The sequence below is a fragment of the Limanda limanda genome, chromosome 12 (assembly GCF_963576545.1).
Source record: "Limanda limanda chromosome 12, fLimLim1.1, whole genome shotgun sequence".
NCBI classification, from domain to species: Eukaryota; Metazoa; Chordata; class Actinopteri; order Pleuronectiformes; family Pleuronectidae; genus Limanda; species Limanda limanda.
Window position 1 is genome coordinate 22,194,062 of NC_083647.1, and position 27,625 is coordinate 22,221,686.

The window sequence follows — 27,625 nt, forward strand, 5'->3', positions numbered from 1 at the left end:
ACACATTATTTCTGCAGGTGTTCTGTGTGCTGTGTGATCAGATGGCCAGCAGGGGGCGAGACTCACCTCTGAGCAGCAGAGTTTGCTTCCTCTCTGGTTGGCTGGACCCTGGTGCAACAATTTGCAGACGATGAACTGGTTGAAGCATCACAGCAGCTGCTGCTCCTGCAACTGAGATCAATGCAAATGTCCAACTGTGAACTGAGGAGCTTTAAAATCACCGGCTGCTGTTTTCAGACTCAGATTATTTATTATTTACTCTCATGAATAACTTGAAACATCATCTTTATGCCACATTCTGGATTAACAGCTTTACAAAAGATAAAAGAACATCTCAGCTATGTAAACTAATTGTGTGTTTTCAGTGAAATCTATGATCGTTTTTTCATGATGCCCTGACCTTTGACCTGCTCCTCCCGCGTCTTCCCACCGGACGTCCTCCTCCAGAGTCATGTGACAGCGAGTCAAGAGGCTCCTCAGCGCCCGCTCGGCGCCCAGGAGGAGGCTGCAGTCAGGATGATCTTTACCCGTCCACTGCAGCAGGTTCTGCAGAGGGAGAGTGGAGAAGGTTTTCAGTGTTGAAATGCAAACAATGCAATAAGAAAATTAGTTTTAATGTATATGAAGTGTTTCTAAAAGTGTCTCTAAAAGTTTGATCTCTGAACTCACCTGGATGTGGCTCAGGTAGCCGTGGATCCGAGAGACGGGCGCCAGCAGCAGCGAGAGCAGCTTCATCTCTTCTCTCTCTATCTGGCCGCTCTGTGGAATCAGACACAACTTGACCGTCAGTTCGTCGCAAGCGAGGGACGCTGACGTTATTTGTTATTTAAAATACCCGTATTTTGAGGCCTTTCTCCAGATGGTTCAGTCTGTTGAACTCCAGCGACAGGAAGGACGCCAGCGTGGTCGTGTACCCGAGGTACATGTCGGAAAAAGACGTCTGCACGACACAAATTAGAACAAATATGAGCAGCTGAAATCATTTTGTATGTCAAATTCAGCACAAGCATTAACTTAGACTCAAATATGAACTGATTTCGAAGGTCAAAGGTCACAGTGACCTCCTATGAGTCTGTAAAGATGAACTCAGACTGAAACTGCTCTGGTTGGAGGAGTTGGACAATAACAGGCCGGTAGATCTAGTTTAAGGAATCTACTCACGTCGTTCTGTCCGATCAGCTGCACCAGGATGTCTCCGATCAGAGACTTCCAGTGTTCGGCAGATAATCTCTCCTGCAGCGTGTTCCTGAAGATGAGGTGTCGCTGTAACAGCTGCTCCACAAACGTCCCATACGTCTGACTGAACCAGAGAGGAAAAGAGGAGGAGAAATTTTTAAGATGTTTTTGATACCTGGACAATTGTGGCAACACTGGGAAGATAGATTAACTTCCATTTCTGCCTCTGTGTCTCAGAATCTGTTCCCTAAATTGACTCCTTTTTGCGTGGAGATGTAAAATAAGAAAGGTAATTTGGGTTGTGTGAGCTGTGTGTCACTTACTATGGCTCCGCGGTGGTCTGATGAGCTGGTGGAGTCTTGTATTGGTCGTAAAGTTGGTTTAATGTGGAGACGTACTCCCACTCAGAATGCAGCAGCTGCATGGCCACCTGATGCCGAGCATCTGCACAGACAGGAGGACACTCAGCTCCACAGAGGTTCTGTTTCCTGTCCAGTCCGACAGGGACGGGAACTAAGAGCTTCTGCTGCACTGAGTGCTTCTTAGCTATTGAACTGTGGCCAACACTTTAAGATAAAGTATTTTCATGGAGTTGATTCATGTTATTTGTGTCTGTAAGTGAACGTCTCAGAGAGAATCTGACGATCAAACAGCTTCTTTCCTTCGATTCTCTGTGGTCAAGGTTTCTGTTTATATCGCTCTGTTTTTGTGTTAAGATGTTGATTCTTGATTTTCAGGTTAATGCAACAGTTTTTCTTAAGGACACTACTTTAATATTAAAACATCGCTGCTGTGTTTCCCATGACAGGATCTCACCTGTTCCTTCGCTCAGTCCGGCTTTGAGTCCCTGCAGGAAGCAGTGCAGCAGCAGCTTCCCTCTGGACAAACAGGCCGGAGGAGCCGAGCACTCACACTGACTCCGTCCGGCCGTCGCCTCGGCCAAGTCCCGGCTGCACAGCAACAGGAGAAGACTTCTCATTGTATGATTTATTATATTATTGAACTTGCAGTAACATAGTAAGATGTTAGGGGATGTCGTCATATCACAGCACACATGTAATCAATGTAATAGAACTACATGGATTATTAATCCTGTAAACAAATATTGATCTAAAAGGATATCAGCCTTTATCTTGTATATTATACTGTGTCGTGACTCATATATAACCAACAAGCTTTGTGTTATGATTTCTACTGGTGTATTTCCAGCAGTCCCGTATGAAGGACAACAAATTACAAATGTATAAACTAATAAATAGTTATAGAAATATAGAAAAATTATTATTCATTATCAAATTGCTGATTTAAGCGTTGATATATTTATTTTATACTCATCTACACTTTGATCCTATTTATATATAAAAATAATACCAAGGTATCATAACTAAACACACAATTAATATATTTTATGAAATTTGGAAAATATTGTGCATTAATATTTGTTGACTGTTGTTTATGATATACCTTGTTTTCTTTCTCCTGTTACATAACCTGTGTGTGTGTGTGTGTGTGTGTGTGTGTGTGTGTGTGTGTGTGTGTTACCTGTCCCTCTGTTTGGATGTGGAGCTCTTTCCCTCCTGCTGAGGTCTCTGTCTGTGACTGTACAGCTGTAGGATCTGACACTGCATCACACCAAGTTCTTCCTGTGAAACAACAAACACACAAACACACAAACTATTTTCTTTAATGTCCAGAACTAAATCATTTCAGTGGAGGATCATCAGAGTAACATCAGTCAAAGCTTGAATATTTCTCTCATCTCTCTTTCTCTAAAGTGTTTGTGTTGTTGTTGACGTGTTTGCTGTTTGTTTGTGTTCATTCTGACCCTCAGCGACTCCACCAGAGCCTCCAGGTGACGAGCTTTCTTCTGGCAGCTCCTCCTGTTCTCCTCCAGCTCCTCCCTCAGGTACGTGTCTCCATGTTGGATCTGACCGAGCTCCAGCAGAGCGCTGGTGAAACCCGTCTTCAGCTCAGAGACCATGCACTGCAGCTGAGGGGACAGACGGGGACAGCAGGTGTCATGGACAACTCAGGGATTATTTATTACTTATCTGCTGCTAATTCAGCAAATAATGAGATCTTAAAATGTTTAAAGTGAACGGCCTCTTTAAGAAAAGCAGGCAGGCTGGGGGGGTGGGGAAGCTGCAGAATACCTTGGAGATTTCTGTGACGAGCTCGGCCTCCTGGGGCTTCATGGCCTGTGCAGAGAGAAACACACAAACAAGCTTGTTTGCAAACACTCAGAGATTAATGTTCACGCTTTGAGCAGCAGGTATGACCTGTAGGGTTTAGGGTGGAGGAGATAAACTGTGAAGAGAAGAGCTCTTCCTCTTTGTCGTTCAGACACAGATTGAGTTACAGGGAAAGTTGAAGATGCACAATAGGAACAAAGCAGAGTCCTCCACCTGTTTTTCTCTCTGTAACTTGAACCTTTGACCCATTTTTAACCAAAAACTCCCAGAGATTATAAGAAGAAACTCAAAAACCTTACACCTGCATGGAATTGGATCTGTTTTTAAGCACTAAAATTTAAATTCTGTCCACATGTATTGTTTTTACCATTACATCATAGCTTAGTACAAGTTTTAATAACATTTGTAATGTATTTTCAGGTCTACCTTCCTGTTTGTTTGTGGTACCTGCTCAGATGCTGCCCCTGCCAGCAGCCCCTCTGCTAAGGAAGTGAGGAGCCAGCCAAAGAGCTCAGCCCTGCAGGGGAAACGGCTGCAGGAGCCAAGTTCCCTCCCTATAAGTGCACTGACAGAAGGACGAGCCCGGATCAGCAAAAACACACCGGAAAATACAACAATACCACGATAAGACTTATCATTCAAATTGAAAATAAACATAAAAGTAACTGAGATTGATTGTAGCTTCAATGAGATTGTTTTTACACCACTTCTGGAAGCAGATAATGTAGAAATCCTATTTGAAGTGCAGGTTACATGACTGATATGTGCATGTTAGCTACTTAAAAGCATATTTCTCTTTGTTTACCCGACATCATGATAAAGTCAGAGTCCCAATAAGCAGGAATCCTCCAGAGCTAAACAAAGACTGACAGCTGAGGCAGAAGACAACTCACCTCAGTCACAGCTCCTCTGTGTTTCCTCCTCCAGACATTTAGAAAGATGCAGTGAAAGATGTTAAACTCCTCAGTGATCTCCTGGTTCTGCTGCTCTGGTGGAGCGAGTGCTGGGTGGTGTGTGGTGGAGGAGAGCAGCCGTGTGGTGCTGAGCTGTGAGCGGCTCTGTGCAGACAGCAGATGTCCTGCATGACGCTCAGTCAGCAGCTCTGTGATTTACTGGGGAAGTCAGGGCTGGTTAAAACCATGGTAACGTCCCAAAGGAGATTCTGCATCAATATCATTGTATTTTCTACTGTTTTCCTTATTGTTTGTTTGTTTTCTGCACGTATCATAGAATCATTTTTATTATTATTGTGAAATATTTTCAGTGGCAGCTTGATTAACAAAAAAAAAACATTAATAAGATGTTATAAAACAGACGAAGAGCTTTTACAAGAAATAAATAGAAATGAGACATATAAATTATAATAATGCAGCAATAAAAAGATCAATCTTGAAATCTGTCCATAGTGAATAATATAAATATACATATTCAGGTCCCTAATTAGTCTATCTATCTATCTATCTATCTATCTATCTATCTATCTATCTATCTATCTATCTATCTATCTATCTATCTATCTATCTATCTATCTATCTATCTATCTATCTATCTATCTATCTATCTATCTATCTATCTATCTATCTATCTATCTATCTATCTATCTATCTATCTATCTATCTATCTATCTATCTATCTATCTATCTATCTATCTATCCTCCCAAATTTCTCAATACCAGGGATATTCTGCTCTCTACCCATTAATAGTAAATCTACTTATATATTTCTATGTATTTATATTTACACTTACTTTGTTTTGACTAATTTTGTGTATTTTCTTGTGTTGTATATGTATTATATTCATATTTAACCACAGTAATATCTACGTTTATTTTTGTATCATAACTTGCTGTTGTGATTGTGGAAGTTGTATAAAATAAATTGTTTTATTTATTTTTGTTCACTCCGCCCGTGTGATTCACCCTTGGAAATAAAATCGAGCGTTTACATGCTTGCGGCGTTTTCCAGGGGGGCGTGGTTAACGGTCAATCCCCTAATCTGATTGGCTATTCGCTAAATTTTGAAATCGAAGCCGACGGATCTGTCAAAAACATGCAGAGGAGCGGAGCTGAGTCCGACTGGTAAGAAACTATGAGAACTACACGGATTCATCAGAATACACGAGTTTAAATACTACTACTACTTCTGTGTGAGGTTTTATCTTAAAGTTTAAATCAAGATAAAACCACATTAGTCTCTGTCCGGCCTCGTTTACACGGATTAGCCTCAAAGCTAACGTTAGCTAACAACAGCTCAGCACTGAAGCTAATGTTTAACACTGTGTGGGTTTGTGTTGTGTTGTGGCTTCAATGGGTCTGACTAACTCCTGGAAAGTGTAGAAACTGTCACTTGCTTCATTCAGTTTAAACGTGAGTGTTTATTTTTATTTATTAGACCTAGTATGTCCTGGTGTTAGCATGTGTTAGCCATTAGCTCAGCCAGCTGTGGTGGAGGAAATAGTACAACTACTACTAGTACTACGACATGTACACACACACAACTATTAGCATCATATTACATTACTGAATATTTCATTAAGACCCAGTGGCTTCAGGAAGTAGTCACGCCCATTTTATAAACACCTCATGTTTTGTGTTAGATTTTTAAGTCCACACTAAATAACTTAGAAACATGATATTTATTTATTTATTCCATAGATGTTAAATGTAACAAGCCAAGTTATATCAAATCCTAGTGAACTTCAAATAAGGAAGTCCATGCTGGAAAAGAAGGAAGTTGAATTACGAAATAAAAAGCTTTTCTAGTTTACCCTATTTTTAATTTATGTTTTGCTTCAACAATCAAGAAATAATCACATTTTGTTAATCAGAATAAATATAAACCTACTTTCAAACCTAACAAGAGCCAAATGCATAACAAAACCATCTCACGCCTGATTTTAATATAGTTTTTTTAATTTGATCCATGTGTCACATCTGTTTGTTTCTTTACTGTTTTTTAATCGTAATTTAACTCTTTCCATAATGGTTCAAGAGGCTTTACTTATTTTGGGGGAAATCTATTGAAAATCTCAAGTCTCCAGACTGATCAGGTGAATCCTGTTTGCTGTAATGACCCTTGATGGGTTTTCTAGAACCTGTGTGTACAAACCAGGAAGTACCAGTGTTAAGTGTTTCCAGCAAAAACAGGAATTATGAATGACAGTTTAAAGACACCAGGACTTTTCCTAAAATCAAGATTATTGTTTTGAATATGATCAAAAGCAAATGAGCTGAAAAACAATCAACAAACACAAAAATCGCTTTTTACTGTGACTTGACACTGAATTTGATCATAGCTCCTTTTTTTGTTTGGTTTTCCCGACAGTGTTTTGGTCTGAAGTCATGAGGACGAGTGAGTTTGACTCATCAGAAGACGAGGAGATCGGCGAGGAGCAGCTGACGCCCTTTCACGTCTCCTGGTTCGTTTCACTCGTTTTGTCTTGAAACAAAATGTGTAATTGTCTCTCAGGATTTTAAGTATCTGCTCAGATTGTTGTTAAACTGTGCTTGTGTGTTGTGATTTGCTCTCAGGTTGCCTCTGTCCATGGTGGAGAGCTCTCAGTTTCTGGGGATATGTGCACTACCAGGTAAAGCTGCACTTTATCCTTCACACTTCCTGCTGCTCTTGTGTTATTTCTCCTGGTTTTTGCATCTCAATTAAATTCCCTTCATCTGATTTTAGGTTGCAAATACAAAGAGATTCGCAGGAGTCTGCAAAGAGACGTCGGTGAGAGGAACTTGATTCTTTAACTCGTTTCTTTAACTGAGCAAAGTTACCAGTTTTAGGAGTTTTAATCAGTTTATAAATGTGGCTTTGTCTCTTGTTGACAGAGGAGCTCAAGAACCAGGGCGTCCAGGACGTGTTTGTGTTTTGCACCCGAGGGGAACTCAACAAGTACCGGGTTCCCTCGCTGCTGGACGTGTACCGGCAGAGAGGCCTCAGCGTCCACCACACGCCCTTCCTGGACGGAGACGCTCCTGAGCTGCAGCAGTGCTGCCAGATCCTCCAGCAGCTGCAGGTCGGCCTCGAGAACAACCGGAGGACGGTGATCCAGTGAGTGAAGTCGTCCTTCAGACTTATACTCTGAATTTAAATGTGTGTAGTATGGCAATGATTCTATTATCAAAGGCTTCTGACAAAGAAAAGTGTGAAGCTTGATTTTTTTCTAGTCTTTTTTTACAATTTAACCCAAAAAATTCAAAGAAACTGAAACCTTTCTACGGTTAAAAGATTCTTTCTAAAATGTTCTAAAACTTTTCTGTATTGTTTATTCTATAAAATGAACTTTGGGCTTTTTTTCTCTTCCCCTTCAGCTGCTATGGAGGCCTGGGACGATCTGGATTAAGTAAGAATATTTTATCTGTGCTTTGAAAGTTTCCCCTTTTAATCCTTGTATCAAATCAATGCGCGCAACTCAAGTTCAAAGCCAGAACGTCATTATCTGCTAAACTTTGACCTCTTGTAAATAAATGCTAGATGCTCTCTACTCGTGTTCATCGGCGCTCTGATCACATGACGGTGTGGTGTTCTGGTTTCTGTTCAGTCGCCGCCTGTCTGCTGCTGCAGCTCTCGCCGACGATGACGGCGAACAAAGCCATCGAGATCCTCCGGGAGCACCGAGGAGCAGGAGCCATACAAACTGTGAAGGTGAGAGGCTACTCTTCCATCACATAGTTATAGATTATATATCCTCCTCCTTCCAGGCTGCAGGTTTTTCATTTCACTGAAGCAAACTTGGAAAGTGTGAAAAGATGAATTTGGAGCCAAATACCAGGGAATTAGCTTCTTGTGTTGTTTTTACATTTAAACAAATCTAAAATGTCCATAAACTGATCAGTGTTAGAGGGAAACTTTTTGTTTTTTAATTATGAATTTACAAGTTTATTATCTCAGAATTCTAATGAAGAAAAACATTTGGCTCCATTTTTCTGAGAAACACATTAAATTCATAGAAGTGGGTGAAGGCTCTTTTCTGAATGAATTTAGCTTCTTAAGACTCTTTTGTGAGTGTGGTCACATCTTTTATTTAAAATTCCCTGAACCAGTATTGATGTGATATCATTTTTTGAAATAAACCCTCAAAGTCAAATTTACTGTTTGTGGCCAATGTGATGTATTATAATTTGACCCACAAAACCACAACTGATCCCTTTTAGTGTCTTTTTTGGCTGCTGCTCATTTTCTGTAAATTCTTGAATTTAGTTTTTTTGTTACAAACATGTTTACTGATACAAATTGACTTTTTCCTTTTCACAGCAATACAACTTCCTGCACGAGTTCCGTGAGAAGTACACGTCGTACCAGGAGAGCAGAGAGGTTTCCACAGAGCGCTCCGTGTCTCGATGATCGCTGCTTCAACACGGGAAAATATTGTTTGTCTTTGATTGTGGGTGTTTATAACTGCATTCTCTAATGACTGCACTTTAACAGAATACTCTTAATATATTGATTTTCTTATCATGGTAATGGAATAGTCTTAAATGAGGAAATCATGTTTGTGTTGGCAGTTCTAATTATCCTTTTTAAAATGTTAAAATAAAGGTCCAGTCCATTGTAAAGAGTGGGATGAATTTATTAAGATTCAAATAAACTCAAGTTGTCATTTCCTAGAATGCGACACAAATGGGATCTAATACATAAAAACATTGTGACAAATGATCTTTATCCCTTTCCCTGAAAAATTTACACATTTAAAAATGGCAATAAATACTGTATTTCTGTAAAATGAAGTCTATCGGCCTCGACTCTAAAAGGAGATTACTTTCCAGATTCTTCGTTCCTGACATGAGCAACACCGAGGAGTGTTTGATATCGTGGAGACAAAATGAAAAACACTGAATAAATAAAACTTGGCGTTCCTAACACTGAGGAGTATTCGGTGTTGAAATTAACAAGACGCACAAAGACGAGAACAGAAGAGGAGTTTGATAAAGGTCCATTCGACAGTCTGGCACATGAGCAGATTCAGAGAAACTCAAATGCAGAAAGCAAGAGAATTAAAAAGTTGAGAACTGTTGAGTCGAACTTTTTTAATGTATGCACGGCTGCGGGGGGGGGCTGATTCTACACAAACACAGGTCGCACACACACGTTGCTTTCTACTCTGGACTCACACTTAAAAACATATCACCGATAACTTCAGCAGGGATTACATGACTCAACGTGATCGATGGGTCTGAAACATGGAAGCTATTCATCAGACAGTCTGAAAACAGATGTGGTGACAACGATTGTCCAGTTCAACACGTTTCTCTAAGAGATAAACCACTGCACGTCCGCCCTCATGTTCATATCTGTACCTTCATGTTCATTTCAAGACCGTATCCATCTGGGAGCAGGAGTCCGGTTTGCACTTTGCCGTTTTAGCGATGGCAATGAATCACGTGGTGGAAATTAGCTGCTAAAAGCTCCGACTAAATCGGCAGAAAAAAGCAAATGCAGCTCAGATTCTCACCTGGGAACCAAGATGAAAACAAAACTTTATTTAAATCCCAAGTATCAAAAAAAATCACCACACCCTTAAAAAGAAAAGAAAAAAAAGAAAACTTGTCCGTAGATGAGGTTTTGTCCTTATTTTCTATAAAATTTTAAACTGTAATGCTATGAAAAGAACGCCTCGACCATGACCTTCTCTCTTAAGACGAGCTAAATGTTTCCGAAATGACACTCTGCGCTGTGTGTGGGGGGGGGTTGGAGAGTTCGTCAGCTTGAAATGGAGCCTTGTGTGGCTGAGCGGGGGGGGGGGGGGGCTCTCCAGCAGGTCCAGTGATGCAGCACTAAGTTCATAGTGTCTGGTCGTCTACTGTACATGCAGGTCCGTGTCCTTCAGCGTCCGGTTTAAGAGCTCACCAGCACATAGATCATCCTGTTGGAACGGGACAGACAGATTGTTACTGAGTGTTGATTGTTTGAAATAATGTTTTGTTTTACAAATTCTTTATACTTTTTATTAAAATGGGCATAAATGGGACTTTAACATTTTTGTAAGATTTCTTGCCGACTAAGACCAAACGATCCAAACCACACAAAACTTGACCTTGAATATGAAGCTACAGCCAGGAGAGGGTTAGCTTAGCATAGTTTGACTGCTGGAAATAAAGGGAAACAGTTAGCAACCTATCTTCCAGCACCTTTAAAACTAACTTATAATGTTTGTTACAGTCACCAAGGAAGATGTGTCTTTGCCTCTGTCAGTTTGTTCATTTGTTAGCAAGATTACACCAAAAACAACTGAGCTGATTTCTAAGAAATTAGTGAAAGGATGTTGTATCGATCAGGGAAGAACTGATTGATTTTAGAATTAGATCTGCGTCAGGGGGGCGGATCAAGGAATTTGTGTGTTTTTCAACATTTACAGTTGAGCCAGGCAATCATTAATGGATCTTGATGGCATGTTCAGAGGCCTGATGTCTAAACATGTTAAATCGGGTGCAGCTTGATTGAATTTAAAAAGGGACTGTTGGGTCTTGGCGAAGGTATGAACTCTAAATTTAACACTTGAACACTTAATTTCCCTTCGGGGATGAATAAAGTAATCTATCTAACTCTGAGTGCTACTGAACTTTAAAGCTGTGTCAAAACTCCCTTATACCTCTTTAAAGGAGGCTTTGAACTGAACAGATGTAGATGCCTGTAGCCAAGTGATTACGTACCCATAGAGATAGTAGAAGAATGACAGGAGATAGAAAGCCAGTTTGCACCAGCCTTCCTTTTGACAGTACGCCAGGATGTCAGCGTTCATGATGGTCGTTGGGTCGTAGAGTCCAGGGCAGCTCATCACGGGTCTGCTCATATACCTGCGTCACAGAGAGGGATCGAGTCAGATTGTATTCCATGTTCGTTAAGACAGAGTTAATGATACAGAATTGTAATGAAGGACCAAACACATTGGAGTCCTCTGGTTCGGATACCCACCTCCACACATGATAAGCCAGCAGCGGCAGGTTGAGACAGAGGGTGAGCCACTCGGCCGCACAGAAGAACATCACACAGAAGAAGAAGTGGATGAGATACTCTGGAAGAACCAGCTGCAAAGAAAATTAGACAAAATGTCAGAATCGTCAGGTGATGAACAGTCAGTCCAACTCATTCTCATCAGACCGTGGTTTTTTTAATGACTAATATCAAAAGAAACACTTTGGCTGTCTTCACGAAATACTGAAGAGGAGACAGCCTCCAGTTCCAGTCTCACAGGCAATCAGGCCATTTGATAAAAAAGAAAATTGATCTATTTAAAGAGTCAGAAATCTACAAACTGCAGCCGGCTCCACAGAGTGAAAACCACATGAACTAAACTCTTTAGGGTCCCACCGTCAGGCCGAGCTTTGTTTCAGGACTTCACATTCTTAAATGTGTAGGAAGGTGTCAGGCTGTCGGTGAAACACAACCAGGATGAAAAGAAACAAAGACACACAACCTGAGCCAAAATCTGAGGGTTTTGAGAATGCTCATTAAAACTGAGGAGAGAAAAAAATATAACACTTCACTCATTTGATTTTTAATGAGCTGCTGCAGTGAAGTTTAGTCGCTATCGCCTTCTGATGAGGAACCGTACAGAGGAACTGTTACAGCCAGATTATCTCCTGTAGTAAATCCTGTGAGCGTCTGGTGGAGTTTAGCAGTTTGAAGGAGATTGATAAGGTTTTTTTACTTCATGCATCATCAAGTCCGACAACAAGCGAGAGGAGAAAACCCATCAACATCTCTCGCAGCGAGGGGGCGGAGCCTACAGGCCGCCGGCTCCCCCTGACAAGCGGGTGAGACACACGGGAGAGACACCATGCTGCGAGCACGAGCAGTGTTGATGCAGCAGCCCCCCCCCCTCGGGCTGACAGTGTTTGAACTGGTGCGGGGTTCGGGGGGGCAGATGGAGGCACCACATGGAAGCCATGCATTTGAAAAAAGGGCAGAAGGAAGGGGAGTGTGTGGGAGGGGGGGCAACCAACAGCCCACAGATGGAAAGGTGAAGGGCATGTAGGAGGAAGAAGGGGGGGTAGGGGGGTGGGGGGGGCTAGAATGTATTGGAACCCTGCACTGTGCTGCCAAATACAGAACTGATCACAGCTGGGAAGAACTGAAGATTGCAACCTGAGAGTTGGACACGCTAGAACCGAGGGGGTCAAAAGAACAGATCGAACTGTCGAGTGCATAAATAACTCCTCCCACTAGTGAAAGTACGAACCAATCAGTGGTGACACATTCTGCTGAGCTGGAGAGTGTTGGAACTCTGCAGCCATCTGCTCTGAACCCCAGGTGACGGAGGTTCGAGCCAAACGCTGAGCTCGTGCACAGGAGCTTAGTTTCTGATAATTGCTGAAACAAACTGCAGCTTCCTCTAAACAGAGAAGTGAGATAATTGTGACATATTAAGAAATGTTTCATTTAAAGCTGGAATGTAAACTTTACTTCCTTCAACCCCTCGAACCACAGATGAAAGTGTCAACTGTTCGAAAAGCTTTGCAAGAAAAATCAAATCATCTGATTAATGGATTTTAGGCTGATACCAACATTAGGGAGGGAAATATCTCTGATGCTGATATATCGGCAGATAAATATTAACATTTTTGGGGGTAAATTCTCTCCAAGATGTCGAGTATCAAAGTAACAAAGTGTGATTGAGGTTTGACATTTTAACCATAAACGTTTTAACAAATTAAATGTAAATGCATTGTTCCTGTGAAATAATCGTTTCCATCTCGAGGCATTTCAGCAAACATAGACGCTCATATATTTATATTATAAATCAGTCCGACTCTACGGATTTCTCTTTCTATTTTTTCTATGGATACTATTATACAAAGTCTCTGTCAGGACAGTGTATAAACCTGGTGACATGTTACTGTAAACTCAAGACCAGTTCCCTAACATTCTGTGTTTACTGGAAATGTACTGTTCCAGTCACAGTATATGCAAACAAAGGGAAGGTTGTAAAAGATCATGCATGTTTTGAGCATTTGCAAGTCTTTTCAGTTAACAGCTACACTTAATAACAATGAATATTTCATCCAAGATAATATTATTATCCACCTCCTTCATATTCTAATGCTTCTCATGAGTATCATTGGCCTCTGTGCCTATAAAACAGTTTAATAGCTTAAAACAAACAGTCAATTTAACTGTGAAACGAACAACAAGCTAAATCAAATATTAAAATAAATGTTCACATCTTAAAGCGACACTTTGAGGCCTAAAGAACAGATTCACTAATAGACTTGAAATCCACAGCAAAAATAAATTTAAGATAAGTGAGGACACGTATAAGAAGAGAATCTAGTGGCCAGTGGAGAACCTGGGGCACAGGTGGCACGGCGTCTAATCCCGAACTCTGACCCTGACTCTCAGATTAGTTAACTGAAAAGACCTTTGCAAACACTTCCTCGTGCAAAATGACAAGACTTGAGTCCAACTCAGCGGGCATTCTAAAAAAGACTGGTACAAACCTTTAATGCAATTTTGACTCTTCTAATCTTTTTGACCTTTAAAATTGTCTTTTTGCCGTTAAAAGTGTAAGAGAAAACAAACAAAAAAAAGCAGATTTGGGGTGGGGGGGGAAGTAACAAAACAACAAAAAGGCGTTAGAGTTCGACAGCTGACGAGATCACTGACTTCACAACAGGCAGGTTATTAAGCATAACAGTGCAGAGAAATGACTGAAGAAAGACAGAGAGGCGGATAGAAAACTCCTGAAAACAAAATGAAGTATCGGTCAGACAGAGCAAATCTGCATGCAGTCACATAGGCAAGGGGGGGTGGGGGGGGGGGCGTGTCAGGTAGTGAGGGGGTCACTCACCGGATTTAAAGTGTTACACTGATCTATAGGATTCTTGTAGTCGGTCTTCAGCTCGTCAAATGCTATAATCTGCAGGAACAAGAGGAGAAGGATGCAGCAATGAACAACTTTACGTTTGACAGCGTTATACGTGTGTGTTACACTAAGAGTAATAATATCTATACAGAATACTTTCAGTGTAAGGTATCTTCCATATGCCAGATATTGTAAAACTTTTCCTTTACTGTGACGGAGTAATAGAAAATTGACAAAAAGGTGATGCTGTCATCCATTGTTTTGGTCTGATAAGACAAAACTATCGACAAGGAATAAAAACAACAAATCCTCAGGTTTAGTAAAATTTTCATAAACAATGTTTCATAGTTTTGCTTTAATAATGACTTAATCAGTTTGGTTTTAGGATAATCATCTGCATAAAATAATCATGTATGGTTTCAGCACCACTGACAAATTAGCTGTTAGATAAAGTAGCTGATAGTTTATTCATAGGCAGCAAAAACAAGTGATTACAGTCCTTTCTCATTGTGCCTGTTGGATGAAACCTTGCCTGACATGTAAATCATAAATGATTATTGTCTCACATTTGACGTCACTCAATGATTTACATGATATCTGTGTTATTGTGCGTTTACATCTTTGAGTCAGATCTTTAAAAAAAACACACAAAAAGACGTCTCATACTTGATAGATCAGAAAGATTAAAAAAAAATTAATAATAAAAGAAAATCACAGACAAAGCTTTTTCAATCGTTGAGGATTATTCTGACAGAACAAACATGTCAGGAATCTGCTCTTCAGTTAACATTAAATAGTAAAATAGCTGGAAAGCAAATTAAGATGCAAGTAATAAGAAATATTGCGACAGGACCTAAAGTGAGTGAATATACTTATTTAAAATGACAAGGAATATGTACAAAATGAAATATGTTCAATATGTGTTCATATCGTTTCGCTACATGCATTTAAACTTAAATAGTTTATTTTTCTTGTATTATTTCGCATTGTTTTGATTCTAATACGTGGGTCACGTGTTGTCTTGTGACTCACAGAAAACAAAAACACGCAAGAAACGTTAACGGTTAAACTGTCAGAGCCACGAACTGCGTCACATTAACGTTTTATTCCGTAGCAACGTGTTAACGTTCTGACAGAGAAGCTAAATGCTAATGTAGCTAAAGAAACGCGAGCTATAGCGGAGGGGGATCAAGCTAACGGGTGACAGCAGGGTATAGCACCTGTTAGCTAAGCCTGCTAACTAGCATGCTAGCCCAAACACTTGTCATTTAACACGCTTGTGGTGGAAATGGAGGTTTATTGTAACTGCACAGCGGCAAACAAGAAGCTAAAGAACGTGAATAGATAACGACAATAAAGTTAAATAGCGGTTTGGTGGTTTGAAGTGCTACGTTTAGCTGTTAGCCGCTAGCAGGGTGTGTTCCATTCATTCTGAGGAACGCGGCAGATCTTAAAACGACTGGATGAGAACAGCGAACACGGAGTTCCCATCCAGAGTGTGTGGAGATCTGCAGTTCTCTCCGCCGGCCTCCCGTTAGCCCGCGGCCGGAGACGGAGCCTCCTCCCCCGGCTCCTCCAGCGACGCATACCGGCGCGGAACCGGGAGGCCCGAGGTCCGCCCCCCGCCCGGAGGTCCCCCCTTCCCGGGTACTTACGTGCCAGATAGCGAAGAAGATAAGCGCCGCCGTGAGCAGCAGGGCGAGCATGTAGCAAAAGGCCGCGAATGTGAACGCCATCTTTTCTGTGTCCCGTCCGGCTCTGTGCGTTTCCTGATGATGCAGGCAGATCCCGCAGTCTTCTTCTTCTTCTCTCTCTGTTTATCTGGCTGCTGTCACTGCTGTTCCGTCACTGCCATCTGCTGGACACTGTTATATCCTCAAGATCAATATTATCAAGGAGACAATTTACTTTAAAAGTCCAGTGTGGAAGATTAAGGTGAAAGTTTATTTTGGCAGAAATTTAATTTATAAATAATCCTTGTTTTATCTTAATTGTATGAATTGTTGTTTTCTTTACCCGAGGATGAGCCCATTTCTATTTAAATACTTTTTATTTACATCGGGAACCAGTCCTCTCTACTCTTTACAGTAGCCCAGACTGGACAAACTAAATACCTTTTGAGTTTTTATCACATTGAAGGCTGCCACAGGATCATATTGGAGGGGGAGGGTGAGGTGAGGGGAGTTCAGCTGCAACATGCATCTTCCCCACTAGGTGTCACTGAATTCTACACACTGAACCTTTAAAGGGATTCTTCACCCAAAAATCAGCTCATGATCTACTCACCACTTGTCCAATGGATCCTGAGTCACCAAAACACTTCCGGAGTCTCAGGGATAAACAGCGTGGCAGCCAAATCCAATACAATTGTAGTAAAGGGTGACGTAGCAGAATCAAACGTATAATTTCGAGAAAACAATGTTGATTGGTAAATAATTGAGTCAGTACAGCAAATTACTGCAGATACCCTCTGGAGAGAGTCAACGGGTATAGGGGCTGCCACACTGAATGCCATGTCACCATATAGGTTCTCCGGCTGGCACAGGGGATGGTGAGCAGGCCCGGATGGAAGGAGAAGGTCAGACTGGGAGCACCAGGGCATGAAGGGGTTTTTAGGTTAGAATGCTGTTGAGATTAGGGCTCAGTGGGGGCTCAACTGCTATAGGGCCACTTGTTCTTATAGTCTGTTCTATGTGACTGTGTTTGGGACTCATCAGACCTTCCCTGACTTTCCACTGTACTGATTTATATATATTGTTCACAAACCAGCTGAACATAAATGTAGTAATTTGTTAACCTATAAATTAATCATTTAAAAAATAGTTATTTTACCAGATTTCTCTGTTTCAGTGCAACATCAAACCAATTGAATTTATCATATGTTGGACCAATGACGACAGACATTATACATATATGAAAACAGAAGTCGTGTGAAAACAGAAGTAAACATCACTGTCATTTTATTTAGACGATGGGACAACAGACACCTTTATAACGTATGGGAAAATACAAATATCTCAAGTTTCACTGATGCCGCTATGCAGCTGATCATGATCATACATGGTCCAGGTGTTTTTATCAAAAAGGAAAGAAAGTAGAAGAGTAGGCATCGGTTCAGAGAAGACATCAAAAGCTCAACAGCACATCTGCAGATTACAGAAAAAGATTCAAGAGGCCATTTATATTCAAACAGGCTCACGATGAAGGAGGAAAAGCTTAGATCCACAGGACATGGCTCAAAACCAAAGGGAACTCTTTTTCAGAATATTCTAGATAAGAAAATGATGCTGGGAGCAGATGTTTGAGATGCAGCTGTTTCAGTCAAATCAAATGAGGTTAATAATATAACTCTCTGAAAGAATGCATGCAACAGAACAGGTCAGAAGGTCGTACATTAAATCATGCACTTCTTATACAGTAGCCCTCCACATTTTCCAGGTTTTTTAGAATCTTTTCCTAACAACAGATCAGCTAAACGTGTTTTTATATGATTCACGTCGAAAAGAAGTTCAATGTACATGTTTCAAGTGAAACACAAGCTGCTTCCGAGTGAGCCTGTAATACTTCAGTCAACAGAATTGTTATTCCTCTACAGCAGCATGATATCAAACTGATAGTTTATTCATAGGCAGCGAAAACAAGTGATTACAGTCCTTTCCCATTGTGCCTGTTGGATGAAACCTTGCCTGATGTGTAAATCATAAATGATTATCCTGTAACATTTGACGTCACTCAATGATTTACATGATATCTGTGTTATTGTGCGTTTACATCTTTGAGTCAGATCTTTAAAAAACCCACAAAAAAGACGTCTCATACTTAATAGATCAGAAAGATTAAAAAAAATTAATAATAAAAGAAAATCACAGACAAAGCTTTTTCAATCGTCGTGGATTATTCTGACAGATCAAACTGTCTTTGTCGTGTTTTCATTTTGGCCTCATGGTTTTTGTTTTAAACAGACATAAATATGACAAAAGTCAGACAAGGCATTGGTACGGTCGACCTAGCAGGACGACATCGTACATTCTGTGGTGGTTTCCGGCCTCAAGGCTTTAAATCTGCCACAGAGTTTCTCAACGAGAGACGACACTGACGAGGGAATGTGTGGAATTCATTTGTGCCGATCTTTCTTTATTGGGTTGGACCAATACACTGAGCAGATATTACGCTTTTGTTTAGAAATCTGCTGAATGAGTCATTTCTCCATCATGAAAACCATTCAGTAACGTGTTCGGTTACATATTCTTTACAGATTTTGATTTAAAGCAGCTTTTAACTATGTGGTGCTGCTCACTGCTGTTAGGAGCTGCTAATCCTTTGAGTATTAGTTTGGTTTAGCCTTTTAATATGCCGCCCCAGTCTGAATGCAGTTTGAGAGGATTTTCAGCAGGAAACAGAGAAGATTTATTAATTTTGGGGCCTTCAAAATAGCAAAAAATATATGATAGAGTCCATTAGTGATCTTACAGTGACACATTTTAGTTGTTTTAACTGTGTAATCCATCCATCCATTATATGTATTGTGTGACGATGGAGTAAACCCAGCGTAACCCAGGGCCAACATCCACAGACAAACAACCATTTACAAATATGGTTTATTGAGAGTCTCCAATTAACCTAACCCCAGTCTGCATGTCTTCAGACTGTGGGAGGAAGCCGCAGCAAACCCACGCAGACACAAAGAAAACTCCACATGGAGTGACCCATGTTCTACCGGGGTTCGAACCCTGCACCTTCTTCCCACCGCTGTCTACTCCTGCAAGTCGATAAAGAAATATGCTGAAAGCTCAAATTAGGGCTTTTAACCTCCGCCTGTGATTGATTCAAACCCCAATATGAAAGAATACAGGTCAAACACAACCAAAAGATGTAACTGTACAATTTAAAGATTGGTACAAACTATAGATCAGTGTATTGGTCCAACCCGGTTCTGTGTGGACAGTGTCAATCGTCCAGATTCTGTCTTTCACCTTCCAAAGGCAGAATTTTAAGCACAACTGGCGTTTGGAGAAGTCCCATCAATCATTCTCAAAGCTGTGACCACCACGTAGCGATCAAAGTGGTTTTACATCCCAAATAAGCACAACATTCATAAACACTAAATAACAGTATTCGCAATAATGCACAACGTTAGCGAACAATCTCCCCAAAAGACACGTGACTCCGCCCCTGTGTGCTATTTGTTGTGGTCACGAGAGACGGTTCGTAGAAACGGTTCAGTCTGGAATGTTTTCGGAGGAAATATTGTTTCCTGGAGTGTGATGTCATCGGAACAAAATGCAGGTCAAAAGGCAGAACAATGTTTTGTGATGAGCACCACTTCACCTCAGGGCCAATGACAGCATGTTCACGTGCACTAGAGAAGTCACAACACATCATATATAAACCAGAGGTCTCAGGATTGCCTCATAGACTGGTCACGATGTTTTTGACTTTTGTGGACTGGAGCGATGAAAGTTTGTTACTTAAATGATAGTTTAAAAGTCCTAAGACGAATACTGAAGGAACAACTGAGGACAGCAGAACGTAGGAGTTGTTCTGTGGCTGTGAATGTTGTAAAGTTCTGGCAGGAAGTTTGTTTTTCACAACAAAAGGAAAATGAACACTATAAACCATCTACTTGCGTTAACCCTAAATACACCAGAAACCAAAATCAAAACGTAAGACTCAAATTATTAAGGATAAAAAAGGGGAAACTCAGAGTATGAACGACTAAAGGAAACAGAAAGAAATGTTAAAATGCCTTTAAATTCTCCTGAATGAACGTCTCAGCTTAGAAAGTGTAGATGAGGATTTCTGTTGACTAAAAAGAGCTTGAGGAGCGTTAATTCAACACAGACACGTAACTGGCACATGGAGAGAGATTGTGTGGGAGACAAAAACAGACCTGCGTCAAATAGCATTCTCAGTTTCAGGCTGCCAGGTCGGTGAGGTTTAGTGAAAAACTTTTCCGCGATTGTCCGACCCTTTAGACAAACTCTGAATCCACTGTAAACTCCACCAACCTCCGCCTAAAATTGACAACAGGAAGTATTTTAAAACACTATTTAACTCAGGTCTCGGACAAAGAGGAGCGAAACATCAACATTTGTGTGTTTCCCCCCCCCAACAGAAGACACACGAGTTCCTCCTCCCGTCCCAGACGTCTGGATGAGGTGGAGACTTTAGCCGAAGAAGCCCAGTTTCTCCTTGAGCCACTCCTCTGTTAGGTCCTCTGTGTTTCGGATCTCAAACACCTGGAAACACACATATGCTGGATGTATCAGACAGATTTTTAACCTTTAATATTATCATCAACTAGCGTAATGACAAATGTGGAAATAATTTGCACTGTCCAAGATTTAGAAAAACACACACACACACACAGTTCACTAACCTTGCTCATCTTAACCGTTTGGACCAGTTGGAGTTTGCTTCCTGCGTACATCATCTGCAGCTCCGGCTTGCAACCTGACAAACACAAGTGGGACAAACACAAGTGGGACAAACACAAGTGAGACAAACACAAGTGAGACAAACACAAGTGAGACAAACACAAGTGAGACAAACACAAGTGAGACAAACATAATTGAGACAACATTTCTAAAAGCACTGGAGAGAATATTACCTAGTTTGTTTGTGTCGATCAAAATCTATCGTCAAAAGTAATTCCAGATTTGCTCTTACCCACTGGACTGGAGAAGATGAAGCAGAGGGGATAAGACACGCGTCCATCATCGTGTACGTATTTATAACTGTAGACGATAAACGTTCACGGTGCTAAGGACAGTTCACGTATTTCAGGGACTCACTCATCAGGACTAATTCAATTGAAACCTCATACAACAAGAATAAAGAGAATAAAACAAATCTGATTCATGCAGATAAACTGAAATCAACTTTAAAGCAATTTTAAAGTTCGAAAGCATCAGACAGGTGATGTCATTTAAACCATTGGATGTAAATATGATGATGGAATTCCTCCCATATGATCATAAATAGTTTTTCAATCTATATGAGCTTTATTATTAAATTTGTCTGTAGTCCTATAGGATGCAGATACCTCTTTATTTTAATGCATTTCTCATCATATCCAAAAGTTAATCATCCGAAAATACTGTCTCTATCCAAATCTGTCGTTGCATTGTTGAGTTATGTTGCACACACATAAACATAGCTATGTTGGAGGGGAAATAAAAGTAATCTTTTATTTTGAAGGATATCTTGGCTGTCTCTCCGGCAATTCGCCTCCGAGATCATCAGGAGAAATGTCCTAAAACAAACAACAACAAAAAGAAACAACAATTTCATTACCTCTTTAAATGATGCTGTGTGGCATGAATTTATTCACTTCAGAATTCAGTTTGATCAAAAAGTTTTATTTAAAATGAGGAACATGAACTTGATGGAGAGAATAAACCGTAGACAGCTCACCTCGTACTCTTCCTCCAGAATAACAAGCTGCTTTTCTTTATCAATCTTCACTGAAGGGAGAAAGAAAAAAAACATTTAGGTCAACAGCACAATGAAAAATCAAATGTTTATACCGATATTAGGGAGTAAAATCCATCCAAGTTCCAATGTATATAACAAAATATATAACAAAATTAATAGATGTCGTTATCAGACCTTTAAGAAATGTAACTTCTTTGATATTTTACAGTTTAACAATAAACTTTATTATAAATAACTATAAATAAAAAGAAAACATAAATTCAACCAAATATATATAGATCTTGAAAATTCAACCTAAAATGTTGAAAAGCATAGTGAAATCTGTAAAATAAAAGATTTCATATAAGCAAACATATCCGCAGATATTGATGAATCAAAGGCTCATGTCGGCCATGTACAAAATATGTACATAATTATAAGAGAATAGAATGAAGAACAAAAATAACTAAATCTAGATATTCTATATTTTGGTTAATATTTTTTTACTGTAAATGTGTTTTTGGCGTCTTTGCCTTTAGTCTCTTTGATGTGAACACACATTGGAAAATCCAACTTAGCAGCAGTGACCCTTTGATTCTTAGATGCTTGAGGATAAAGCTTAAGCCGAGTTTGATACTTGCACTGATGCGACTCGACTCACTCGCACCACCTGCTGTGTTTGAAGGTAAATGTTGTTTAATCACAGCAGCTCTCTATCCTCAACCTTGTACTGGAGTTGCTTATTTGCTCATGTATCTTTTAATCTGACTGTCGGCGAAAAAGTAAATAAGATTAATTCCCAAAATGTTGGACGCCTCCCAACGAGTGCACAGTTCCATCAAAGAGAAGCATAATCATATTTCAGAGATTATATCTGATCCTTGTCTGTGACAACAAAGCTTTTTAACCCTGCCGCTAGAAAACAGCTGTGAACAACAGTATTGCTGTCCAACATGGCTGGACAACAAATTATATGTACTAGTTCTTTGAGAATAAACCCTGGCCTTAATCCGAGCAATAAGACCCCTGAGTTTGGTGAGATTCTCCTTTAAATGTCAGCGAACAAACTGCACTAACAAAAGCAGCTCGATCAGAAACCAATGTTTGTTTTTGACAATATTTCAGGGAGGAAACATCCAACATTTTGGATGAAATTTTCAAATGTCTATTTGCTTGATGCAGGATTTTAAAGAGGCAATGCGTCTGCCTCCATTTTGTTCCACACAGCGGGAGGCAGTGACCAATCTGCCGGCGGTGCGACCGTTAATGATGCATTTAACCCACAAGTATTGGCTCATGGCTTAAGCTTTATTGGAGGAAGGGGACATTTGGAAGCTGTCCCAGTTCTGCAAGGACTGTAACACCAATCTGAGGCTGAGGATTTTTAACACCAAAAAAAACAAAGATTCACACTGTAACACAAAAATAGAAACTAACAACAACGGCATCATATCCTGTAATAATGAAGATTTTAGTGTTTTCCTTTGGACTCAGTACATCATCTTCTCTAAAGCAGTTAGACCTAGAACACGTTGTTAATAAAAGTATAAGAGATGATATTGAATGTGTGACAATGTGTTGCCGGTACTCACTGATGATGGCAGCGTTGTTGGTCTCCTTCCGGAAACGGAACGCCTTCAGCTTCGCAACCAGATCTTCATCAACACCACAGACCACCAGGGTATCAGACTGATGGGCAAAGAAAGAGGAAACGGGCAGAGATTTAGTTGTGGTCATTAAAATGTTAAAAACAAAAAGTTAGTACGTTAAACTTTTTAAGTCTCTTTGTTTTTGTTTAGAGTTGCTGAGCCAAAGTCTCCAACTTTTGATTTAAAACCAAACTGGACACTGTGCTCTGATCATAGTGTTCACCTGGACTAAACTATTGAGTCTGATTTGAATGTAAATGTTTATAATAAGTATAAAAAGTGTTCTGTAGCATTAGAGCTTTTGTATCAGAGTGCGTCCTCCTCAGCTGGCCTTCTTTAAATCAGCCACTCGCTTTGCCACTCTGTTTCCGCTACGACAGGAAACAGTAGAGCTCGGTTTCTGTTCTGCAGAGTCTATAAAAACTTTCACATATTTTCACTTCCACCTCCGTCACACAAACACGTTTCCAAAACTCTTTCACGACACAATTCAAACTCCTGCATTAATTCAGCTTTATGTCATGCATAAAGAAACTCCACCACACTGTGTTATAAAATGATGATGGTGGTGGTTTCGAAGCACTTGTAAGATATGACACGTATCTGGACTCATCAGCTGTGTTTCCACCACAGGAACTTTCTCCAGGAACAACAGGAACCTTTGCAGGAGCCTTTCCACTGCATGAACCAGCGTCTAAATTAAGTTCCACTTTGTTGTTGGAAGTCATGGCAGAGGAAACCGACCACATGGTTCATACCCTCGTCTCCTCATGTAGCTCATATACCTGGTTAGAAAACAATGTGCTGATTCCTCCATCATCATTATTCATAGTAACATATTAACCTTATTTCATATTAAATTAATAAATGCAAAGCCTTAGAATAATATATTGTTTAGTTGCTTAAAATCTGAAAAGAAATCTACTTTAAAAAGCTGTATGCATCCTAGTCTACTGATAAATACGTTGTGTTGAATGTGGCTTCATGGTTATTTACAGAGGGTTTTTATGCACTGAAGAAAGCTGGAGCGTCACAGACTGTAGCTTTGGGTGGTTTTCATGCTTTTTATTGTTTTATCAGCTGGAAGGCAACATCTTGTCTGCAGGAATCAGTTTTCTTTCTCAATATTTTCTTTAAATTCACAATCACGTCACATTTGAGTTCATACTTGTTGCAATTCAATATTTAGATTGTGTAAATTAGACTTGACCGCAACAACTATTCTGAAATTAGTTGGTCACTGCCAAATTTAATTTTACATTTAAGTGTTTGGGACGATCTTTTATATGATCTGATCGCATGTAGGACAGCACACTCTCAATTCTCCGCACATCCATCCCGTTCTTGTGAAAGTCTACGCAACACCACGAGGGGATTTCTTCATATTTGTCACAAAGGTTCGGACTCATTGACTAAGTGATTAGATTGAGATGGTCACAGGTCAAAGGTCTCTGGGATCTCACAAATCATATTTTTTTTAAAGAAATAATGTGCTTATTATTACAAATTTAATGTGATCTTCTGAGTGCCATTCTAGAAAAGATCTGTGACGGTGCAGCCGGAGAGCGTGATGATCTGACACGGAATGACCCTAATGCTTATTCCGAGTGTGACCTTATTCGGGTTTGGATAATTAAAAAATGCTGATTAGATACAGGGTCTTATTCAGACTATTGTCTTAGTCTGGTTAATGTCAGAGTATTAATGTCATTGAGTCTTTACCTCTTTGAACTGTGTGAGTCCTGATCTGCAGGTTTAATCAAGAGAAAGCACACACACCCACCCACCCACACCCACACACACACCCACACCCACACCCACACCCACACACACACAGCATTACATAACTCCAGCACAAAGACATAAACATTTGAGGAGTCCCTGCAGATTCTGTATATTTTATAATTACACCTTGGTGAACAGATGGCTGGTGGGAGTCAGGATTTCACTGAGCTCAGAGAGAGAGAGAGAGAGAGAGTGTGTGTGTGTGTGTGTGTGTGTGTGTGTGTGTGTGTGTGTGTGTGAGTGTGTGTGTGTGTAGATTAAAACAGAGGGTGTGTGTCTGTGGTTGTGACTCTTGACAAACAGGATGCAGAAGACAAGAGAAGAGGAACAGACATGACAAAAGGAAAGAAGAGCCACAGGTTTTGCTTCTGGTTTAAATTCCTCTGGAGAACTTTGCATAGATCTGCTGAGTGTCTCCATGCTGGAAGGAAACACCGAGAGTTAAAGTGTCGTGACAGGCTGGAAGAAGCCGCAGGGAAACATTGTTCATTCAGGCTCAGCTAACATGAAGGAAGCTGCTCAGATCAAGACATGTTGAAACACATCATTGTGATACAGCTGCAGGAAGCCCCCCGGCCTGCTCTTCAAAATAAAAGCATGGAATGTGTGTGGAAAAATGCTGCACTCAACATGTGAAGTGCAACAGGGCTGCAGTTAGTTTCTTTATTATTTCCTACTAAAATGTTCTAAATGCCCGAGGTGACGTCTTCACGTGTCTAGTTTATTCCAAATATAGTCAATTACAAAAAATAACACACAAAGGAACAGCCAGAACTACTGCAGTAATAATTATAGACTTATTGACAATCACTTGTTAATCCTAATATCAATATAGGTCCTCAATGATTCAGTATTGACAATCAATAAGTCCTCAGAAGAAATCTACCTCATTAAACAAGTTCATGTTCTATGTTCAAAACCTTATTATTAAACATACATATCGTTTATGGTGCACGCTTTCCCCCTGGTTTTAACAACAGTACATGTATTGCAGCAGGTCAGTGTCAAAATGGTGCAAAGGGTTATGTTTATTACTATTTTATAAAAACACTGTTCAACATACTTAACGCATGCTTGAAAGACCTAAAATTAATGCATGTTCAAAAGCTTGTTATATACATAATACGCAGATCAGATCACACAATCAATCTGCTTTTTTCCTCAATTGATGATCAATGAACTAGATAGTAGTCAAAAGAAAAAAGAAAATGTCTTTACTTCTGATTACTCAATATGCTGCAATTTGTTTTGTATTAGTTTATTAGAAATAAACTGTGGTTTGTTGCATTGATTTATGATTTGCACTACTTCAGACTAATTGTAGGTCACTGACTTAAAATACTGATCTTAATATATTGATGACTAATCCTTCAAGTAATACAATAATGTAACGTTTGATGATTGGATTTCAAAAACTCGCATTTACATGTGTTAGCCCACATGTATTTTATTTTGGAATCCCACGCCGGAACCCCATCGCTGCTGTTCTGACCACCTTGACACGGAGGGTGCAGCTATTGCTAAGCTAACAGGCTACAGCTAGCGAGTCAGCGCTCGGACTTTTCAAACCTGAACAACGTCTTTAACTTCACTTCCGGTCTGAACTCACGGTTTAACCCGCGGAGGGAGAGACGGCGGCGGCTCGGAGGCGGAAGCGCGGAGACACTCACCATGTTGGAGGAGTTAGGTCTTCCTGAAGAAGATGAAGAAGAAGAAGATGAAGCTCTGACGTTCAGACGCTTTCAATGTTTTTTTACTTCACTTCATCTTGTGACCGGCTCGACCAATCCCGCCCGAGACGAGCGCCCCCTGCTGCTCAGACCGCTCATAGTCTGAATTGTGTATTTAATAAAGTCACATCAGTGTTACAATCTAATAATGCAGGTATAACCTTGTGGAGCCATTTATGAGTAAATAGTACCTAAAAAACACATCAGGTTTGCAGTTATAAAATGATTTATCAACTTCAGAAAATCCATTAGAAAATAAACTAGTGAATTACCAGAATTTTATCAATTTGAATAAATATTTAATATCTTAGAATCTGAATCAGAATCAGAAGGTATTTATTGCCAAGTAGGTTAACACCTACCTGGAATAGATACATAGAAACATAAAAACACAATAAATACACCACACATAAGAAAAACAATAATAATAATAAAAAAACAATATATATTTACCCACTATGTACTTCTTTTTTACTCACTTTTTCTAATATTTATACAAGGTAGCATTTATTTAGACATAAACATATCTATATACAAATATAATTTAATAATAATTTATGATCCACAAGCCATGAAGTCTTCAGTTCACAAGTTTGATCATCAGTTTGTACACAGATATCCTGCAGCACTATTCCAGAAGTTATAAGAGTTCAAACAGCTCATTGATTATGTCTTCTTTAAATATAAATAAATAATAATAAATACATTAAATATATATATAATAACATATCACACATCTACAGTACAAAGCATTAGTACATTGAGTATAAAATGTTAATAAAGGTATTAATTGGAGCCTATAAACTATTATTAGAGGAACATCAAACCATTTAATTTTTTTTTTAATAAGATAAAACATTATTAACATTAGTC

At 39.8% G+C, this 27,625-nt stretch overlaps 3 protein-coding genes across 3 annotated transcripts; 1 reads left to right on the top strand and 2 right to left on the bottom strand.

Annotated features, from left to right (window-relative positions):
- The first annotated feature begins 5,404 nt into the window (after nucleotides 1-5,404).
- cdkn3 (cyclin dependent kinase inhibitor 3) lies at nucleotides 5,405-8,926 on the top strand. Its single transcript, XM_061082434.1, has 8 exons — nucleotides 5,405-5,446; nucleotides 6,693-6,786; nucleotides 6,899-6,954; nucleotides 7,050-7,094; nucleotides 7,199-7,421; nucleotides 7,682-7,713; nucleotides 7,912-8,015; nucleotides 8,625-8,926. Exons 2-8 carry the CDS (start codon nucleotides 6,710-6,712, stop codon nucleotides 8,712-8,714), a joined length of 627 nt encoding a protein of 208 aa, XP_060938417.1. The 5' UTR covers nucleotides 5,405-5,446; nucleotides 6,693-6,709; the 3' UTR covers nucleotides 8,715-8,926.
- cnih1 (cornichon family AMPA receptor auxiliary protein 1) lies at nucleotides 8,926-15,949 on the bottom strand. The gene is made up of 5 exons (XM_061082435.1): nucleotides 15,828-15,949; nucleotides 14,158-14,226; nucleotides 11,283-11,395; nucleotides 11,021-11,164; nucleotides 8,926-10,233 (listed from the first exon to the last, which is right to left on the bottom strand). The coding sequence occupies exons 1-5, from the start codon at nucleotides 15,906-15,908 to the stop codon at nucleotides 10,206-10,208; spliced, it is 435 nt and encodes a 144-aa protein (XP_060938418.1). The 5' UTR covers nucleotides 15,909-15,949; the 3' UTR covers nucleotides 8,926-10,205.
- A 1,166-nt stretch (nucleotides 15,950-17,115) lies between these two features.
- gmfb (glia maturation factor, beta) lies at nucleotides 17,116-26,771 on the bottom strand. The gene is made up of 7 exons (XM_061082312.1): nucleotides 26,693-26,771; nucleotides 23,181-23,277; nucleotides 21,589-21,638; nucleotides 21,378-21,427; nucleotides 20,842-20,924; nucleotides 20,552-20,625; nucleotides 17,116-20,411 (listed from the first exon to the last, which is right to left on the bottom strand). Exons 1-7 carry the CDS (start codon nucleotides 26,693-26,695, stop codon nucleotides 20,340-20,342), a joined length of 429 nt encoding a protein of 142 aa, XP_060938295.1. The 5' UTR covers nucleotides 26,696-26,771; the 3' UTR covers nucleotides 17,116-20,339.
- Nucleotides 26,772-27,625: the final 854 nt, after the last annotated feature.

What these genes read in the sequence shown, in the direction of transcription:
- cdkn3 (XM_061082434.1), top strand. Translation starts at nt 6,710, where the DNA reads ATGAGGACGAGTGAGTTTGACTCATCAGAAGACGAGGAGATCGGCGAG. An exon ending in GGGGATATGTGCACTACCAG is followed by an intron (nt 6,955 to 7,049) that starts GTAAAGCTGCAC and finishes ATCTGATTTTAG; the next exon opens with GTTGCAAATACAAAGAGATT. An exon ending in CCTGGGACGATCTGGATTAA is followed by an intron (nt 7,714 to 7,911) that starts GTAAGAATATTT and finishes GTTTCTGTTCAG; the next exon opens with TCGCCGCCTGTCTGCTGCTG.
- cnih1 (XM_061082435.1), bottom strand. Translation starts at nt 15,908, where the DNA reads ATGGCGTTCACATTCGCGGCCTTTTGCTACATGCTCGCCCTGCTGCTC. An exon ending in AGTGTAACACTTTAAATCCG is followed by an intron (nt 11,396 to 14,157) that starts GTGAGTGACCCC and finishes TTTTCTTTGCAG; the next exon opens with CTGGTTCTTCCAGAGTATCT. An exon ending in TTCTTCTACTATCTCTATGG is followed by an intron (nt 10,234 to 11,020) that starts GTACGTAATCAC and finishes CCGTTCCAACAG; the next exon opens with GATGATCTATGTGCTGGTGA.
- gmfb (XM_061082312.1), bottom strand. An exon ending in TTCTGGAGGAAGAGTACGAG is followed by an intron (nt 21,428 to 21,588) that starts GTGAGCTGTCTA and finishes TGTTTGTTTTAG; the next exon opens with GACATTTCTCCTGATGATCT. An exon ending in TTGCCGGAGAGACAGCCAAG is followed by an intron (nt 20,925 to 21,377) that starts ATATCCTTCAAA and finishes AGCACCGTGAAC; the next exon opens with GTTTATCGTCTACAGTTATA.